Here is a 21,033-nt window from a genome sequence, read left to right as displayed (position 1 = left end):
CATCTCTTCAAAGGTCCCCAAAGAAGTTTCAAACAGGGAACAATGTTTACTGGATCTGGTGATGTGTTCTTCTATGTGGCATCTTCAGACCACGCCAATCATATTTCTTGGTTGTCATTTTTTGCCGGTGCGTCACCACCGGCTTTGAGACAGGAGAAGCGGGTCTTTCAATGGATGCATTTTCAATGGATGCATTTCCAATGGATGCATGGATGCATGGATCGGTCACTTTAACCAAATAGCCCTTCTATACGTGCTATTGCGTAATCGAGCCAGCGTGGCCGAGCGGTGTACAGCACGGTACCTATCTTCCGTAGATCGTAGGTTCGAGCCCCACTTGCTAAATTTTTTTTTTCTTTGTTAGACAAATCTCATGTAGTGTTTTTTAAATAGAAGAAAGACCAATTCAGTAATTCGATGTTTAAAAACTCTTTTTTCGTGTGATTTTGTTTAAGATCCAGGCTTTTTCCAAAATACGCACCGGCCAGCTTTTTTCAGAAGCTTTCTTGTTTTGTTTGTGATGAATGAAATAGGCAAGTCTTCTGTCTGTGGCAAAACTATCTGTATTTTGGGGTTTACATGTATCTTGAGTACATGAGATTTTTTCCAATCGGAAATGAAAATATATTAATTAGGTCAGTCTGACAAGCAAGAATTTGAGTGGGCGTTGCATTGGTGTACCAATGTACATGTACACGTGGAAATGTACATCACATCAGAGCACGAACCTTGTCGATGTTTGCTTTTCACTCATTAACAAATTCGTACATCCTTAACGTATAGGGTGGTTTACTGTATGTAATGGTCCCTATATATGCTTTTTATACCAAAACTGTTTGCCCTGATTATAGTTAGTCATTTTCTGTTGTTGTACATGTAGTACAGCAGTACAATGTGGCACACAACTCAAATATTGGAAAGTATGAGTTTCACAAACAAGGTATTAAAGAATTGACGCCTTGTTTATAATAGTTCATTGGCAAGTGGGTCTCTTCAGCCGCCAATTCACACATGACCTACTTTTGTCTGTAACAAGCTTTCCTCACAAATACTTCTTATATCAAGTGGGATGGATGAAGGGGAATTTATAATTGACGCAAACACACTCTATTGGCCCAATTAAATTTTTAAAGTAAAACTTCAAGCAAAAAGCCCCTTGCTTGAAGCACATGTATGCTTGAGTGTCTGGAGAAAACCCCTAGCTATAGTTAAACAGAATGCTAGATTGAAATCTAGATGCTGTTATAAGTCGTAGCTTTTTGCACTTGGTGGCGTGTTTAATAAAGCATGCACTCTGCCCATTTATGTCTAAACTGAAAATATGTATACATTCACCACATAAACGGTCATAAAATTGTGCGAGTTTTAATACAGATTTGAACAAAAGAAAAATGTTAAACTGAGCATGTCTTCGTGTGTGACAGCTTTTTCCACATAAGCCTATTTTGTTGCAACTACAACCTACATTATATATACAGATGTCAATGCAGTGCATTTCGTACAGTAAGGAAACCATCTCTTTGTTAGTACAGGTACTAAAGATTGTAAAGAACCTGATTATCATAGGTGTTACAGTTCAAATAAGGTGTGATGACGCTAATAATGCTAACTTGTTCCCGTGACTTCACCTCAATATTTCATCAGTTTATGCAATGCTCTATCCAACATGATTCTACACGCACAACAAAAAGTACTGGTAGTATCCATGTCAAATCAATGAGGTTTCAAAGAGAGAGAAGCTCCTTGGTTAAATCAACTGAACAAAACTTGTTCCCCTGGCCTGGAATTTTGCAGCAAAAAATCATCAGAATGGCACACCATCATCTTTTGGCTATTAAAAAAAGACTACTTCGATAGACAACTCTAACAGATACCAGTACACATTATTACTCTTACTACTAATAATATTGACTTGTCATCATACATGTATAGAGCACATTTACACTGTGTGCCCCACAGCCAGAATTAAAGATCAGACTTACACTGCCCATAGTTTTAGACTTTTTTGGAAGTAACTCCAAGGAATTCGAATAGGGCACGAGGGTGGGGATATAGAATTTTACAATTCAACTGAAGGATCTCTCTTTGTTGGGGGTTCAGGGGCATTTGATTCCATATTAAAACCAGTACATTTCCAGAAATGTGGCAGCAGGGAAAATATCACTGCATATCCCAAAGGAACCAATGCCAGTATTTTCTATACCCTAGTATACACTATCATTACAGTCACATTGTCTTCCTGACTACATTTGTACATTAGGGTAGTCCCCCTTGGGCCATATTTACCACTTCATTCCTGAGAAGCTGCCGATCACCATTTCACTAGTATGCAACATAAATGTACACATAATATCATAAACAATTGGTGCATGCAGAATTTCTTATGCATTAAGATACATGAAAACTTCCACGTACAAGTAAACCATTCACAAACTAGACTACTGCAGAATGCCGCAGTTCTAGACGTCATTGATAACTCAATGATAGAAGAGCTACCTTCTCAACTACTGTTCGTTCCTTTAAAATTGTCACTTGTGATGTTTTCTTATAGGGGATAAACACTGCAATAACTACAGTAATATCCCATCTTCAGCTGTGCACTACACACACACAACATGAAGGTATATACAAAACAATGTATACAGTGCATAAATAGGTTCCTTGGACATAAGTTTTAAGTTGAACAACCTCAGACACAATACATACAGAGTCTCCTGGACACTCAGCCACATAGGACAAAGTAAGAATATTGGTCACAGAACCAACAGCTAACCTTTTAGCAAGAGGACTAGTCGACTAAGTGATGTCATTTACATCTGAGTGTTAAACCCAGCGCCACATAGGTACATATTTGTACCCAACCAGGGCTTTAGCCAGCTCGAAATTTTTTTCCGTCAGCCAATTACAATTGTCGCGAAAACCGCGAAAATTAATTAGAAGGACTGAACTGAGACCTTGAAAAACGGGTTTTAATGAGATTATCGTATGCGAAAGGGCGCCGACACACATTGTCAACAATCATAACAATAGCAAAACAAACAATGTGTGGCTTTTACGGCCGTGGACGGCGTCCCCAAGCCGCCTGTAGCTTCCACCAAGGATTTTTGTCCGTCAAGGTTGACGGATTGGTTTTAAAATTTTTCCGTCAGATGCGGCAAATTTCCGTCAATTGACGGAAAAATGGACGCTGGCTAGACCCCTGTACCCAACACATCCGATGTCACCATTCCTAATCACACAGTGCCTATCATGACATTGTAGTGAGGTGAGCTGTCTCTACTGCAGTTATAATGTGCTCAACACTAAGTGGACTGTGCAGTGACTATACTGGGTGCATAATTGTGAACTTTTTTTGGTACCCCGTCCCAAACTTGGAGCTGTGCATTCCATTTTTGACTGAGGTTGCTTCTATACATTGGTGTATAATAATGAACACTTGTATATGGCCTATACACAAGTGTCAGAAAATAATAAAACCTTTGTTAAATCACTTGTTTAAAATTTTGACGTTAGCTACAGAATTTTAGATTCAAGCTCAGAAGAGAGGCAGTGAGGTTTGTAGTTACATCTTACTTCATTCATGTCCAATGTGCAACCATCATTTTTTGTGCGACTAAAGTTTCAGGGTAGGTATTCCAGTGTAACTATCCGCCAAACGAACTTCCATCCCTGGTGGATGAATACCGTAATTGCTCCACACCGCTGTTTCCTAGCTACGGAAAGTTCATTCTCAATAAAACAAAGTCCTCAACAATAAATAAGCCACTGACTACTTGGTGGATATCTTTTCTACAGTTGTATTTTCTAAGCCTACGCTCCTCTGTATTAAAGCCTTGGCCCTAAGTACACAGTTGTAACATATACTTGCTGTTCATCTGTACATTGTTATGTTCTTACAACGTCTGCACTGTGAGCAGTACTGTGATGCCAAGCCAAGCATGTTGCAGTGAACGATCAAGAAATTTTACAGATCTTTCCACAGGACTTCTGGCACATGTTTTGGAGGACAGGTCGAGAGGCTGTTGAAGGGGTACAAGAAGCATGTACTTTGCACATTTCCCTGCTTTACCAGTCCTTGTAGAGTTTCTTGTAAACCCTTTCCTGTCCTCCAGCAGTAGTTGGAGGCAGTTTTTCTGTACGTGCTCATGACTCGGAGATGTCGGGTCTCCTGGTCTGCACGATGCGAGGTTTCTCCAGGCCCATGGCGCGCTGCTCGGGCGTGTCCTCACACACGTGGATCACGATGCTCGGCTTGTCGCCCTCGGCAGGGATCAACTCGTGTGGCTCACCTGATGATACATGAAAAAAAGGTAAAATTATCATCATCAACTGACTGAGGTGAATCACTGCTATTAAATGCAGATTGTTGTAGTGCATTGTGGCTTTGATACAGCTCGCATTTTCAGCCGGGCACATGGGGACATCCCTACTTTTCTGACAAGTGTGGTATGGATTTTTAACCAAGCTGAAGTGCAATGCCACTGGGATCACACCAGTCAATGTAGGTTAGACATCTAGGAAAAACATTACATAGTGGAACATGAGTGGTCACGTCTGTTTGTTAAGTTATTGAAGGTAGAACATAAAATCATAATACGAATTCAAATAAATCAAGCAACTGGATAAATTTCTGAAGAGTTGGGCGTTTCAGATAAAATCCACTTGTATATCAGGTAATGTTCTCACAGGTGGAATACATGGGAACACATCAGTGAATAGAGCTATCTAAAAAAATCCCTGGCTCACACACCTGGTGACAGCTGTGCCAGTGCTGTGAGGAGGTCATAGTTCACGTGGTGCTGCTCAGTGATTGGTTCCCAGTCGACGGGCGGTGAGGCTGGCGGAGAGATGAGGAACTGTTTCTCTGGGGTGGGGGGGCGCAGGTGGGGGTCTCTGTCTCTGCTGGACGGCTCCATCTACAGAACAAACACACACAAACATAGCAACAGTTAGATTTGTGGGGTGGGGATTGTCATGTGTGCAGTGGGGGGCACAGGTCTGGGTTGGGAGGTACTGGTGAATGGTGTGTGTGTACAGTCAAACCTGTATTAGCGGCCACCTTTGCATAACGGCCACCTGCCCATAGTGGCCACTTTTTGTCGGTCCCTTGGATTCGTAATGATTAAGAGATAGGCTTAGCGGCCACCTGTCCAACGCGGCCACGGCCACACGATTTCCGGTCCCGCAGGTACAAAATCACTGCCGATAACGGCCACGCAGACCGCTGATCTATGTTTCGGCACGCGATCGGCTATATACAGCTGCCGTATGGTCACCCTACACCCTACGGATTTAAAACCTCTTTGATTTATTTTCAAAACAAAACTTCGTAAACTGGCGCTACCCATACCCGCCGACAAACGAGGTCATATAAGGTCAATAGACGACACCAATATTACGGAGGTAAATTGCGTTAAAGATACGCTCTAATACACTACCGCTTAGGTTAATTTTCATCACAAAAACTTTCTGAATGAATTGTTACAAAGACAAAATAATATGAACTTCAGGCTATGGTGGATTTTTCTTACATTTATTAAGAGTGACAAGACTTTTCTTGTGAGTACCACATTAGCATAATGGGCGAACCTGACGTGTGAACGCGGGAGGGAGCACACGGACGGCGAAGTATCAAAGGATACAAGACGAAAGATCAAAGATATATGACGATACCGGTCTCTTCAGACAATATAAACTGTAGAACATTTAAAACTTTTTATAGCTTTTATTTTCTTAATACATATAGTGTAAAAATCATTGCAGTACATGTACAGTACTGTAATCTGTGAATAAAGATCAGTGGGTACTAAAACCATGTGTAACTTATTGCTTGTGGTCAATTTGTTAGCATATTCTCTATAGGGACCACCTCTCTATAGTGGCCAATTTTGACCAGTCCCTTGAGTGGCCGCTATAGACAGGTTTGACTGTACATCGCTAGCCGACGTCTCGCTGTTAGGTTCTAGTAATGGGTGTGTGGGGGGGGGGGGGGGGGGGAGGGGGGAGGCACAGGTGAAGAGTGTGTGTGTGTGTACAAAAAAACATGTTAACTGTTACTGTGTTAGGTAAATGGGGTGGGGGTTGTCAGGTCTGGAGTGGCGGACGCAGGTGAGGGTCTCTATCTCTCCTCCAGGCTGTATCTACATCAACTACACAAAGACATGGTTCCTGTGATGTACGTCTGGATCTAAGGAGATAACAGCATTGAATCATGTGTTTTATGAGATCGACAAAAACGTACCCTTAAACAGTACATGATCAATCCATAGAACATGAAACCTCATCCCTCCCCTCATACAGTATATGAACTGTCCCCAGTACACTGCCTCCCCCAGACAGTATATGAACTGTCCCTTAATCACTCTGACCTTCCCCTAATACGTACAGTACATGAACTGTCCCCAATCACTCTGACCCTCCCCTCAGACAATCCATGAACTGTCCCAAGTGACAACACAATAAGCGGTGATCATGCCCATTTCCATTGACGTCGGCACTTCTCCCTACCACCTTCATCAATGCCATCTAGGAAATAGGTTGTTATATCACAGACCGATGGCTCCACCGATAAGCCCCCTCAGGCCCAACCTTGGACTCGGATCTCTCCACTGTAATCCTCTTCCATTTCCTGTTTTCCAAATCTAATACCATCTATTTCATTACAAAAAAGCATGGATCAAGTGCTCTTGACATTAACTATTGCCGCTGATTTCTACAACCTTAACAGCTTCTCATAATCTGATTTGAATCTAATATTTTCCTGCACACAGTAACACAAACAGCAAATCCAAGAAAGGCTGAAAATACTTTCGACCTTCAATTTTCACTTTGAAGAAGAACTTGCTTTCATGAACCTCAAACATTGAAGAAAGCAGAAAAAAGTATCTAACCATCCCTTGGGCCTGACATTGTTGGGCCTGGGTGCCATCCGATAACTACCGGGCCTGTCTTGAAAGATTTTTCGAGTGTGGGCCTGGTAGTAATCAGATGGTACCCAGGTAATGACACTTTATGTATTGTAATATGAACCCCCAAAAAATTTGAATTGCACATCATTATGAAGAAAAGTGACAAACATTTTTGTAAAAATCAAAATCATTAAAAACCAACGTTTCCCTCACCTGCACAAAGTACACCTTTAGCTCCTTCTCCATGAATTCCTTGAGATGCAGCTCGACTCTCGCTCTCGCTGCCTCGTCCGACGTCGGGAAGTAAACTCTCGCTCGCCGAAAGCTCTTCAGGTACGAGAAAGACGCTCTGTCGCTGTAGGCCATAAAGAGACCCTCGAACGCGTTCTAGAGGAGAGACAGACGTCACAGATTGATGATGAGTACTCCAGTGACGTCCAGAACGATTGTAAAACGTGCAGGCCCCACAAAACCATTTCTGTGGTTCACAGATTTTTCCAAGTAAAGAATAAGAATAAGAGGTCTATGAGAAAAAAACTTAAACCTGACTGTATTCACTCCCTAAAACTGTATGTATCAAAGGTACACACATTCCTATCAGGCTGAATAAGAAAATTCTTAGTGCAGGGCTCGAAATTCATTTTTGGGATTAGGTGCACTAGTGCATCCAGCTTAAAAAATTGGGTGCACCACTTAAATTTAAGTAATAACTTAATGATAAAACTTAGTTACAAGCTATGACATTCTTAAACAAGTACAATGACAGACATTTCCATCATCTTTCTAACTTAGATGTCAAGAATATCTTTTATACTAGTATACTAGTACTTTGATATCTTTACATACATAAACCTAAGAAAATAAAACAATTGGGTGCACAGCTCCAATTTTGAGTGCACCTGGGTGCACATGCACCCAGTATTTTGAGCCCTGTAGTGGTAAGACAACCAAGTGTTTATACAGGTACATGGGTAGCCAACGTCTCGGTGACTGTCTGTCACCTTTCTAATCATCATGGCATCAATGACAGGTTCTACTTCGCACTATAGCTAGGTGTTGCTGTTAGCCTGAGTACCATTTTCCATAGTGACCACTGGCTAACCTCAGAGCACGCAAAAGTATTCAGCCAGCGGTCACTCAGGCTAAAAGTGTGAAGAATGCAGTTCCAAACTTGACCCCTATCATCAATTCAGACAGATTTTTGGCTTGATTGTTTCCAGTTCAGATTATTTTGGTGAGTGATACTGAGAACCCCACATCTGAGATGTTCGGGCCAGACTGATGGTGTGAAGAATACAGACACAAACTTGACAGAGATTATATCCACTATCATCTCAGTTGATGACAGACTTTCCAGGTGGATTTTCAGACTATTTTCTATAGGTCTGAATAGGGCTGGGTACCGGTACAGAAAATTCAGGTCCAGGTTCGGTTCAGGTCCAGATGATCAGGTCCAGGTCCGGACCTGAACCTGGACCTGATTCAGTATGACTCATACCAATGATCCATTTCACTACAAAGAAATCTGTTTGGTGGAGTATGAGACTTACACTGTCGTTTTAAAATCCTACAACGCTAACTGCACCTGTACGATTGACTGTAAAACTTGCTAGAAATTACTATAAACTCTACTCTACTTCACTCTTGTCATTTTCTTCCAACTGCAAGCGCCAAAACGTGTGAATGCCTGATAAAATAATAAGTTAATTTTCTAATCGGTCCAACATCCGGTCCACCTAATTTTTTTAGGTCCGGTTTTTCTGGACCGGTCCAATAAGAAAAACCGGTTTTGTACCGGTACGCTGTACCGATACCCAGCCCTATCTCAGTTGATGACAGACTTTCCAGGTGGATTTTCAGACTATTTTCTGTAGGTCTGAAAACCTCTGACAGAGTTGTTTTTGCCAGACTGATGGTGCTGTAGATGGAGCCATCAGGACTAATGGCTGTTGTAATTGGGTGTTCAGGATCGCTTCAGAGGTGGGATCATTTGCGTCACTGGCAATATTGGACATGGTGTGCGAAAGGTCACGTTTTCCTGTATGGCGCCGTGAGGTCTTTAAAAATCTAATGTCACAGCGTTTATCTTTACCAGTCAGATGTTTTAAAGAATTACTGGTAGGTTTGAAATCTATTAATGGGACCTTTTAATGTTTTAGCTACCTTCAGGCTGCTAAATCTAAGTTAGAAATTTGGCACAAAATGTGGTTCATGCCTTTTTTTATGGGGCTATGAAGGGAGGTTAAATATGGCATTGCCTTTTTCTTCTGTAAAAATCAGAACTCTGCCTAGAGCTGCTACTCTGTGTGTTTTACCAGTACAATGATTACTACATGTGCTTGAAGTGTGGGTGAGTGTTGACATTGGGATTTTGGTTAAGGACGATGATGGATACTAATTTGTGTTTGGGGTGAGTTTGGGAATATAGATAAAGGGTTGTATTCTGATGACTGAGCAGTTAAAGTGGAATGGATCGATTTTATCTAAATTCTGACATTAACTTTTGTGACCTTTAGGATATTACTGCAGAATGCGTTCATTTTGGTGGAGCTATCTTTGTGTAACTTTGCAAATGGGAAATAAATTGGGCCGTATTTCTGAAAAAATGCATCGGACATTTGCTATCAAAAGGCATGTACATTACTGGCTTGACGTAATCTACACATTAAAGAAGTGCCTGGTTACTCTCAACACAATCTTCTGTGTTTTAAGTTCTTTTTTCTGATACTGCTTACCCTGGGTAGGCCAGCAAACTCTCACTGAAAGACAAATTCTTATCTAAGGTCCTTGGGAAAACCTGCCTTGGCTGCCACACAGATTCACTGTGGGCCCTGGCTAAAAGTCTGGTTTTCCAGGTTAGATATTGCTTTAAACCGGGACCGCATAGCACAGTGGGGCCGTGTTCGCCCCGTGACCGAGAGGTTGCGGGTTCGATTCCGCCTGCCGTGTTACCGATCTTGTGCCCTTGGGAAAGGCACTTTACACGGCTTTCCTCACTATACTCAGGTGAAAATGAGTACATAGCTTCGGCTCACGGTGATTTACATCATTCACCCGGACGGGAGACCTGGCGCATATGAAAGGGTATGTCACCCCGTAAGGGGCGGTATAACCCTGTCGTGTGTTAACATGTGCGAACATGTGCGATCACGTCGACCGATGATGTATGTTCGTCTGTATCTCTGTGGATCTGCCGCTACCAGCCCAAAGCTGCCTAGGCAGATCCATGTAATGAGTTGTATCATTGGCAAATAAATAAATAAATAAAGATAGAAAATCTGCTAAAAGCAACTGACTGGTTAAATCCTATCTGATTTGCAGCACATGTTCAGTCAGTTGTACGGGGAACAGGGGACCTAAAATCAGGTCATATCTTCATTAGCTTAATGATATGTCCACTACTACATATACATGAACATGTAGGGCATTAGCTGAAATCATTATACATGTACACATTTTTTGTACATGAGTATATTGAAAAGTCAAATCAAAATTAATGCCTAAAGGCTAATTGCAAATACACATGTAACAAGATAGGTCTAAATGAAAGGCACAATGTGGGACACGTGGCTACCAGGTGGTAGCTGCATATTTGGACAGACTTAATTGATCCACACACACTACTCTGTTGATTAAGTACATAGTTAAAGTTAAAAGTTAAAGTTTGCCCATGCATCTACAGACGCGTAGGGTGGCGCCCATCCCCACTTCGAAGCCCTTGGGCCACACATGTGCAAGCCACTACAGCAGGGGGCTGGTCCGCTGGTAGTGATGTGTGTTTAACTTCGGTACTCTTCCTCATGAGTGCTGAGTGCTAAGCAGAGAAAGCAGCATGTACCATTTTTAGAGTCTTTGGTATGACTCGGCCGGGGATCGAACTCACGACCTACCGAATGCAAGGCGAACACTCTACCCACTAGGCCATTGCACCGGATAGTACATAGTAGACTTTTTCATTGACTCTCCTCAACATAGGACCTCTATTTAACGTCCTATCTGAGGAATATATGCCTGAGTGAAATGAGGACATTTGTGTGAAGTTCATTTCCCAAGGGCACGACATCAGAGCATATGAGGGGACTCTAACCCAGGACCTCTAGGCTTTGAGCCAATTACCCTAATGTTACGATATGCAATGCCACACAAATTTCTGACACCATGTTCATTAGCTAATCCCCATGTATGGAAACATGTAGGACCTTCATTAACTCATGATCAATTCCTTAATTAGTGCATATCGCTATCAATGCTTTATGACTCGTGTTACTTCAAGCCCGTCACACATTCAAGACTCATTACAGTACATTATCACAACTTTGCTCCCGACCACTCCCCAGCCAATGTACGAGGTGGTTTGGGATTAGTCTGGAATTCATATTATGACTTCTAGCTCGTTTGATCCTCTTTCTTTTATATTAGTTTCTTTCATTCTTCCTCTATTACAAACACACAATCCCAAGCAGCATACTAAACTAATACTAATTCTAGTAATGCTATTACTGCTATTAGTCTTTGAAAGGCAACCTTGCTGACCAACTCCTAACCACAGATAACCCTTAACTCCAGCAGTGGTCTGGAGAAGGTTGGAAGGCGATTGTCAGTCATGTGTGATAGGGGCTCTACTCTGGCGGTGCCTTGTATGTCTAAAACATTCATGCCTGCACATCGCGTGTAAAACACTATCTGTGTGAGAGTTCTGACAGTGATAACATATCCAAGAATTGTGTCAGAATGTTAGATCACAGTCTTAGTGTTTGAAGCACCATATTGAACTGCCATGTCTGCTTCTTTATCATAGACATCTGATCTTACAGCTATCTGTGTCAAATTTAAGATGCTATATCAACTTCTGTCAAGGATACCAATTAATTAAGTCTTGTTTTGAGATAAAGGTATTAAGGATTAGCCTGGGTACCATCCGGAAAGTAGTTTGCACCGGCGTTTATTATACACTATATACAGTCACTACTTTCTCTGATATTTACCATGCACTTCAATATACACTCACTTCTCTGCTGTTTCATCTGGGAACCGTGACAACGTTAACTTCTGGAAAAATTTGTCCAAATTTTGGACGAGGGCACTGATTAGTCCCTATATTGGTCCTGCTCATTCTAACCAGCGTTCCAACACCCAAAAGGCCCTCCACTTGCGGGAGGGTCTGTTGTCATCGAACAAGTGCTCTAGGACCCATTCCTTAATTTCCTCATTTACTGACGTTGCCACCAAACGGTTTGAATGTGCAGGTCTCCAGACGGGTAGCAAAAGCAGGGCTCGAAATACCCACTTTCCCACTTGAAAATGCAACCACATTTTGCTTTGCGCAACTTGATTTTGAACCCAGGTTGCACACTGAGCAACCTGAAATTTTGCTGTTGGAACACTGCTTTTTCCCCACCTACATGCATAAGCTTTTGTATTTATTTTTTGATAACATAAAACATAATTACATAGTTACATATAACTGGAAGAAAAGATAATGGATAAGTAGCTGATTTGAAGAAAGTAACAATTTGAAAGTGGGGCAACCTGAAATGTTGATGGCGCAACCTGGCTTTTGACTCAGGTTGCCACTTGGACAACCTGGCTGAAAAAAGTATTTCAGGCCCTGCAAAAGTGAACATATAAATAGGAGCGAACTACTACCCGGATTGTACCCAGGCTAATTAAGAATGATTTCTGGTCCATACTTATGAAAGCAAGTGTATTACATATTATATTCCTTACCCTGACAGCTAGGTCCCCAAACAGCTCATCTGGTACATTGACCACATGTAGAGCTGTGGGGAGTTCCTCCTGAGCCTCCACCTCTCCCTCCTCCTCCTCCTCTGGACCAAGCTCCTCCTCTATCTCCATCTCCTCACTGTTAGGAGCACCATTTGCTGTGCCGTCCATTTCTCCTTTGTTCAGGACCATACTTAGTTATAGTAATGTTTGTGCTGGGTCTGGTCTTCTGAATAAACAAACAAACAAATAAATATTTAGCTGTGCCGTCCATCTCTCCTTTGTTCAGGACCATCCTTAGTTACAGTAATGTTTGTGCTGAGTCGGGCCTTCTGAACAAACAAACAAACAAATAAACATTTAGCTGTGCGATCCATCTCCCCTTTGTTCAGGACCATCCTTAGTTAGAGTAACGTCTGTGCAGGGTCGGGCCTTCTGAACAAACAAACAAACAAATAAACATTTAGCTGTGCGATCCATCTCCCCTTTGTTCAGGACCATCCTTAGTTAGAGTAACGTCTGTGCAGGGTCGGGTCTTCTGAATAAACAAACAAACAAACAAACATTAGCTGTGCTGTCCATTTCTCCTTTGTTCAGGACCATCCTTAGTTACAGTAACGTCTGTGCAGGGTCGGGTCTTCTGAATAAACAAACAAACAAACAAACATTAGCTGTGCTGTCCATTTCTCCTTTGTTCAGGACCATCCTTAGTTAGAGTAACGTCTGTGCAGGGTCGGGTCTTCTGAATAAACAAACAAACAAACAAACATTAGCTGTGCTGTCCATTTCTCCTTTGTTCAGGACCATCCTTAGTTAGAGTAATGTCTGTGCAGGGTCGGGTCTTCTGAATAAACAAACAAACAAACAAACAAACAAACATTAGCTGTGCTGTCCATTTCTCCTTTATTCAGGACCATCCTTAGTTAGAGTAACGTCTGTGCTGGGTTGGGTCTTCTGAACAAACAAACAAACAAACAAACATTTAGCTTTGGCGTCCATCTCCCCTGTATTCAGGACCATCCTTAGTTAGGGTAATGTTTGTGCTGGGTCGGGTCTTCTGAATAAACAAAAAAACAAATGTTACTATTCTGTCCATCCTAACTAGTGGTGTTACAGTAATATCTGTAAAATAGATAAAGGTATAGGTAGTCCCAAAGCCTTTTTAAGGCTTTAAGGTCTCATTGATGTATTACTCCGCGAGTGGGTACCCTAAAAGAGATCCGAGCCAAAAATGAACGGCTGCACGGACGCATGTTTTTAGCGGTGCGAAATTCCCTTTTAGCCAGCGGAACTGATCTCAAAAGTTCGATTGGTGAAAGCTTATTTGTAACTGAAGAAATTAGCAGGTAAAGTTTTGCAGCCGCGCGCTAGGTCGGAGGTACACAGTCGTGGGTTCTGAGTGGTGCGGTTGTACAATACCGGTAGCAGCGAAAAAGTGCCTTTTGTGGGGATTGACTAATCGTAGTTTGTAATTGCTATAAAAAAAGTTCCTACGTATAGTTTACATTGGCAATTTTTTCCCACGATATAGGGTAAATGTGCTCGACATAGAATGAAAAATCTGCTGAAATTTCACGTAGCTTCATTATGAACGCGCCCATTTAAACCACGAATTATAACATAGAAGTCTATGGGAAGAAGAAACTCATCAATGAGACCTTAAGGGCAGTGGGTTGTTTACCCACTGTGTCAAGGCTGGGTATATGCTCTGTATTGGAAGGCAGGTCCCATCCCTCACCTATCACTGCCTTTTACCTCCCAACCAAGTCAAGTACCCATTTTTACACCTGTGTAGAGGGAGGAAAATCATATTAAGTGCCTTTCTCAAGGGCACAACATTAGCAGCAGGCAGGACTCGAACCTAGAACCATTGATCACGAGTTCTGAGCCAGATACCCTCCAGTATGCCCATGACCAAACTGTACTGGATGCATATATAGTCTTTTGAAACAAGAAACCAACACTGTCAAACAAAAAACAAAAAACAAAAACGTTAGCCCTACCATCCAGCACTACCTTGGTAAGAAACACATGCAAATTGTAAAAGCTTGTTTAACCTTCTCTCTACTGAAGTAGGTACTTGGCACTAAATTTGCATTGATTTCACAATTTCACGTGTACAGGTTGCAGGAAGCAGGGATAAACAAGTCCACTAGCCCTATTGTCCAGGGCAAGTGAAAGTGCTGTTCGGGCAAGTGCATGTCCTACCCCACTTGTCCGATCGGGCAAGTAAGATTTTTCCATTGATTTTAGTGCAATTTTGATATACTTGTTACTTTTTAGAGTCATGACATCAAGCAATTGTCTACAGAGAATTCCATTGCTGGAAGTGAAAATGCACACACTAGTAACAGTGACATTTGAATTTTGGGCAAGTGAAAAATTGGTTCAGGGAAGTACATTTTTTATGTGCTTGCCTGATAGGACAAGTGGATTTTAGAAAACTCGTTCAACCCTGCTAGTAGCTATGCTACATGTAGTGGGAACCAAAAAATCATGGATTATCCTTTCATAACCTAACTCAGAGTTATAAACACAAACTTGTATACACAACACAGATCAAAGAATGCATGGTTCACTACTTTCATACTCCACAAATAAACAAGACAACTCTCAAAGATTGCAGAAATTCTTATTCACATATTGAAAATTCCAAACATTTGTGGTGAGCTAATCAATAATTGAATTCTTACCAAACTTTCAATATGGACATAAACCTGTTAACAGTTTTCTCTGTTTAAAATTTGACACTGACTCAAAATGTAGTTTACAAGTTTAGTAACCTTTCCATGGTGCTACTTTCCTGAAAACAAAATGCCTCCATGCAAGCATGTAGTTTATGGTAAAACACATGTACATACCTCGGTCATCACCTCGGTACTGTCTGTACTCCACACCATATATAAACATTCCCACACAAAATCCACAATCACATGCTATAAACACAAGGTTCAAAGTCTTTTGTGACTCTTCTATCTAATGAAAAATGGAATAATATTGAACTCAATAATGCCCCAAACCTAGGTAGCATACTTTATCTACCTACCAAGATTGAACCTCTTGCTCCCTGAAGCGGCTACCTTTTTCTGTCCCGCCTTCTCGGCTCCAGGACATGTAAATAACAGACTCTGGGAACGGCCAGAAAAACAGCGACAACCGATTCCACCTGTTCGCATAGACGCGAGGGTTTACTGCCGATTAATGACACAGCTGATCGAGATTACGGGCGTCTTTCCCAGAGCGCTGACGTCAGTCTATTGTTGATTATCTGGATCAATTACCCGCCCAGACAAACCCACAAACAAAGGTAGCGTTTCACTCTCCACACACACCCCTGCTCCATAGTCCCAACACATTGTGGCCATGCCTTCAGATTTGTTACTCCACAATTATACACATACCTCAAATTGGAAATACGTAATGCTTTCTGAGGCTAATGATCTAATTACCAAACACCTGATAGAGAAATGGCAGGTGAATTAGGGTAAGTACCGCAAGATAGCCTCGGTGTTTACACATGCAAACAGTTTGTCGAGTAAGAATAACGAACGGTTTATGTTTCCGCAAACTACGTCACTTTTGTTATTCGAGCCCAAGGACTTTAACACGGTATCCGCTGTGCTAGAATGTCGTCTGAAAACGCAAGAAGGTTTGGAGAGTAACATAGAGCTATATCAAAACACAAGTACCGGACATGAGTGAACAATTAGCTTTACATCTGAAATCTTGCGTTTCTAAACAAACCACAAATGTTTTCAATTTGGTGTAAATTTATGAGGTCCTTTCTCTGCAATTACGCAACAAATTGTTTTGAATCATGGATGGGTTTTACGCATGACATGCAAATATGCACGTAGCAGAAATACAGAAAATAAAACACACAGATGCATTTGTATACAGTTGGTGGTGCTTGAACCCTACTGTTATATATATACTATAGTATACACATGTCAAGCAAGACTGACTGCAAGTAAAAGCTTGCTCAAAAATTTTGAAAGCTGATCCCAAAAAATCACAGCAATGAATGTTTCTGGAAACATATACAGTAGCATTGTACACATGTAAATACAATAGAATTTGCATTATCATCAAAATTTTCCAATGATATTACATTGACAACTTTTCATCATTTCTGTCTAGTTACTTTTAGTTATGAACAAAAGTAGGTAGCAGTAATTAGTTTTTTTTCTAACATTCTACTTTATTTTATGTGGTGCACCCAAATTTTTGTTGCTGCACCCAATTTTCTAGGTTGAGTGCACCAGTGCACCTAATCCTAAAACTTAAAAGTGAATTTGGAGCCCCGTATCATGACCCCGTATTGATTGTTATACAAATTTTTCATCTGCGGCCAACGGGGTAACTATAGTTTTCTTGTCTGACCAAAAGTCTGTTGGCTATCGAATGTCTTGTAACACCAGCACACTCTGATTAATCAGTCTACAGTTCCTTTTCATGTCAACCAACTTGAAACCGTTACAGCTCAGAAGACCATTATTGTAGTACTACTAGTACCTGGCACTAAAACATTCCCAAGTCAAAGGGAGAAGGAGTGAGTTGAAGTCCTGGGTTAGGGTGGGAAAGACTCAATTACCAACAAAACTTTATAGGTGTGTGGGTAAATGGGCTGGTATTTAAGGTGGTGACTCCCCTGGGTACGCCCTTGGGCAGGTTTCAGTCTCTGTGTGTTTGTTACATTATATTATTGATATCATTAACAAGTTTGTAGAAAAAGTTTTAGGGAACCAAGGAAAGCACTAACGTTAGAACGCGTTCAGTAGTTTGCTCGAATCGCTCCTGAAGTCTGTTGACAGATGACAGATCTCCGGACCGCAACGGTCGCTTCGGAAATCTACAGCTGGCTAACTCGGCCATCAAAAGTAATGGAATTTGGTTGCGGCTTGTAATGCGACAAAATGACAAAATAATATAATAACATCTGGTGTACTAGTATTTTACCAGCCAGTAGGTACCCAATGAATGTGTTGAGTAAGGAGGCTGTTTAACGTGGTCGAGACGCCTCCTCGAGCACGGGACCCCCGTTTTATGTCCCGTTTTACGATTTCGTGGAAAGCTTTGTGAGGCTACAGCATCCGGTCGTCCTTGGTTGGGGGACTCCCATCCAAGAACTGACCGGACCGTCGCATTGCTTAACTTCTGAGATCAAGGGATCGGATATATCCAACGCGCATATGTTGAAAATAGGGTGTGCCTAAATACCACAAACGACCACAAACGACTCGGAAATACCACAAACGACCACAAACGACTCTAGAGTCTAGTATGCAGTGTATATGGGTCAAAGACCTTGTGTGGTGCTCTGGAGACATTGTTTACACATTTATGAATTTAAAAAACGCAGCAAGTCCTGCGTATTCACCAGTTATTTCGAGTTAGTCCGCCGGTTTCAAGATCGAAGCGATGTCAATGAATGCGTGCTTGCATTGAGGCTGAAAAACACTTAGCATACAAGTTTTATAAGTTGACAATGATAGAATAGTGCCATGCTATAATCTATGAACCAACAGCGTCCATAGTTTTATCGTCCTGTCGTCTGTGGAGCCGTGGAAGGTATCGAGAACTTCCCCATGCAGACTCCTAGCACGGGCGATCCAACATGGTGGCCGAGAATCGCTTCGATCTTGAAACCGGCGGACTAACTTGAAATAACTGGTGAATACGCAGGACTTGCTGCATTTTTTAAATTCATAAATGTGTAAACAATGTCTCCAGAGTGCCACACAAGGTCTTTGACCCATATACACTGCATTTTAGAGTCGTTTGTGGTATTTCCGAGTCGTTTGTGGTCGTTTGTGGTATTTAGGCAGACCGTTGAAAATAAATTACAAAATTTCAAACTGACTGGAGATTTTAAAATTCACATTAAATTTTGTTCTTCTGATGCCAAAATTTTACAATACATCCCTTTGAACTCCACATGGGATTCAGACTCAGAGAATAACCTACTGACCTTCTTCCTTTGACTTCTCAGATTCTTGTTGACATACCAAGGACATGCTAGCACAGATAGTAACGTTATGTACCACATGATTATCATTATCATCAATGGACCGGAGTACAAACCCGAAGAAGTCTACTTTAACAAAAATACTAACGTTAGTAACGTTACATGCTTGGTGTGCAATAACGTTATACATTTGTAAGTCAACAGTGAAACATGACATATCATATCATATTTGATGTGTCTTGTCCATTTTTGAGAGCTTTAGCGTGCAATTAAGTAATGTGAATACATCCCCTGAAACATATTATGCCAAAATACATCGTTATAAGGTTGGGATATTTTGCTTCAGTTTGCGTTTTGACAAGCAAAAATTGTGGGCGGTGACAGAACAATGTATTTACTTCAGAACGTCACCTCAAAATACCCACGATAACACAATCCTGCGACATTTGTGGGTATCTCAAAGGTTTCAGAACCAAGCTTCTTACCTCCTTTGTCTCCCGGTACCAAATAAAAGTGCTAAAATCCCTCCATGATGACGAAATGTTTATAAATATTCGTAGAAGTTATAATTTCTGTGACTCAAATCCACATGAGCGTGACATGTCGTCAACCGGTCTGCACATGCGCACTGGTCAATGTCAGCACTATCTGTCTAGCGGTCTCACAGCGACATCTATATTTTGTAGTCAGTACTGCAGTGTAATGTTTTTGCCGACACCATATCTTTTGTAACCGCATTTTCCTCTAGACTTCGAATTTTTTGTATTGCCTATTTGGTTCTGAGCCCGATACCTCCCAAATAACAAAAAAAAAACAAAAACAAACAAACATACAAACCCGTGCGGTGCGCAATTTTATTCTCCAAAAAGTCAGATCTTGAGGTGGGTGTTCTGTCATGCCTTGGTCATTGTTTGAAAAGTGACTAATTACTAATCTCCAAGCAGATCTTGCTGTGGCAAATGGGAAAGAGTTTAGCCGGCAGAGGAGTTATTGGCCACAGCGATAATCCTCCCTTGCCGGCTAATTCCTTCCCCAGCTTATGTTACTGTTTTAATGCCACCGGAGGAATCTGCTTGGAGATTAACTAATTACCTCCATGAAATGTCATGGAATGGAGGTTATATTTTCTGTTAGGTGTCTCTGTCTGTGTAGATGATTACTCAAGAACGGCTGGATGGATTGGTTTCATACTTGTTGTGTTGGTGGGGTGTGATAAAAGCTCGAATCGATGAGATTTTGGGAGCCGTATCTGTCGTTATAATCGATGTAATAATATCAGAAATCACCCCTATATTTGAGATATATTGGTACAGGCATCGTGCTTTATGTGTTTGTTAATGGGCTTAGCTCCAAGCAGATGGTGAGGTGACAGCTGTTTGGGGAACCCCGAGTTTTTTGAATATGATAATTAGTTTTATTTATGTCTGCTTAGGATATCATGGAGATGTGAAGCGTAAGTATAATTGTAAGAAGTTGAGGTACATTTAACGATAATGCTTAACAGGTATGGATGTCTCACATACTGTACTGCTGATTTGAGTGACATGGTGATTAAAATGCCATTAGGTCATCTCATCTGGGTTGGGTGTCAGAAGTTTTATGGGCGATACAGATGTTCTGATTTTGTTACGATAAGGGACAGTTGTTAGTTGTCTCTTTCGTAGCCAATGGTACTTGTTTTTTAGCAGACGGGGTTGGCGCCAAGTATTCATCTTACAGTTGGTGTAGGGCTGTCAGAGGAAAGTGTGCATCTCGTTTTTGTACCGTGTGAACAGCTGATGTTATGACATATTGGTGGAAAATCAAATCACCATCTGACTAAAGTTGGCCACATCCCTTCTTCTTTCTGAGTTTCCCAACTTCCTCCCACCACACAGCTCTGAGGCACATGGTCGAACCTCAATAATGCTGACAACCTTAGACATTTTAAATGCCAAACATCAAGCTTAAGGAACACCACGCTACCATATGCCGTCGACCTCTTAAACGCACATTACACAATTAAGTGTCACATTTTGATAATTACTAATCAGATGGACATCCTCTGTGTCATTAAGTAAATACACCACTACTTTCCCATAACATTTATATTATATAACCATTACTCTCAAATACAACCGACTATAAACATACATACCATCCACAAAAAAGCAATAAATATTTCATGGAGGTATGAGGTCCCCGAACTCTAGTTTATTCGATCATTCCTAGTTTACAAAAAGAAGTTACACATAAAATCAATTGACTTTCTCATGCAGTAGTGTTTTTGTGTGACCAATGGTTATACCGTCAGAAATGGTTCAAAACTGTAGACATGTAGGCAGTAACAATGGCTACTTAACGTCGGAGATGTTGTTTACTACTTCAGTATATTGTTTCTTATTGTATATATACGGTTTTTATGTTGTAAATTTCAATGCTATTCAGGCTGCT

The 21,033-nt window shown here is 41.2% G+C and overlaps 1 protein-coding gene across 4 annotated transcripts; it reads right to left on the bottom strand.

Annotated features, from left to right (window-relative positions):
- Positions 1–3,347: 3,347 nt before the first annotated feature.
- Positions 3,348–19,264, bottom strand: LOC118422887 (calcipressin-2-like). 4 transcript variants are annotated; one of them, XM_035830732.1, is made up of 5 exons: positions 19,086–19,264; positions 12,636–12,861; positions 7,122–7,295; positions 4,751–4,916; positions 3,348–4,289 (listed from the first exon to the last, which is right to left on the bottom strand). In XM_035830732.1, exons 2-5 carry the CDS (start codon positions 12,822–12,824, stop codon positions 4,144–4,146), a joined length of 675 nt encoding a protein of 224 aa, XP_035686625.1. In that variant the 5' UTR covers positions 12,825–12,861; positions 19,086–19,264; the 3' UTR covers positions 3,348–4,143. The 4 variants fall into 4 exon arrangements, with proteins under 4 accessions (XP_035686625.1, XP_035686627.1, XP_035686626.1 ...); XM_035830734.1 differs by having other exon boundaries at positions 12,636–12,858; positions 19,086–19,236; XM_035830733.1 differs by lacking the exon at positions 19,086–19,264 and adding an exon at positions 15,679–16,187.
- Between the last annotated feature and the right edge of the window lie 1,769 nt (positions 19,265–21,033).

Source organism: Branchiostoma floridae, chromosome 9 (assembly GCF_000003815.2).
Source record: "Branchiostoma floridae strain S238N-H82 chromosome 9, Bfl_VNyyK, whole genome shotgun sequence".
Classification (NCBI taxonomy): Eukaryota; Metazoa; Chordata; class Leptocardii; order Amphioxiformes; family Branchiostomatidae; genus Branchiostoma; species Branchiostoma floridae.
This window is presented reverse-complemented; position numbering and strand designations above follow the sequence as displayed.

Bases quoted from the DNA above. Each gene is read 5' to 3' on its own strand.
- LOC118422887 (XM_035830732.1), bottom strand. From the start codon at position 12,824: ATGGTCCTGAACAAAGGAGAAATGGACGGCACAGCAAATGGTGCTCCT. The intron at 4,917-7,121 runs GTGAGGGAAACG...TTTGTTCTGTAG, and splicing joins TAAAGGTGTACTTTGTGCAG to ATGGAGCCGTCCAGCAGAGA. The intron at 4,290-4,750 runs GTGTGTGAGCCA...ATGTATCATCAG, and splicing joins ACTGGCACAGCTGTCACCAG to GTGAGCCACACGAGTTGATC.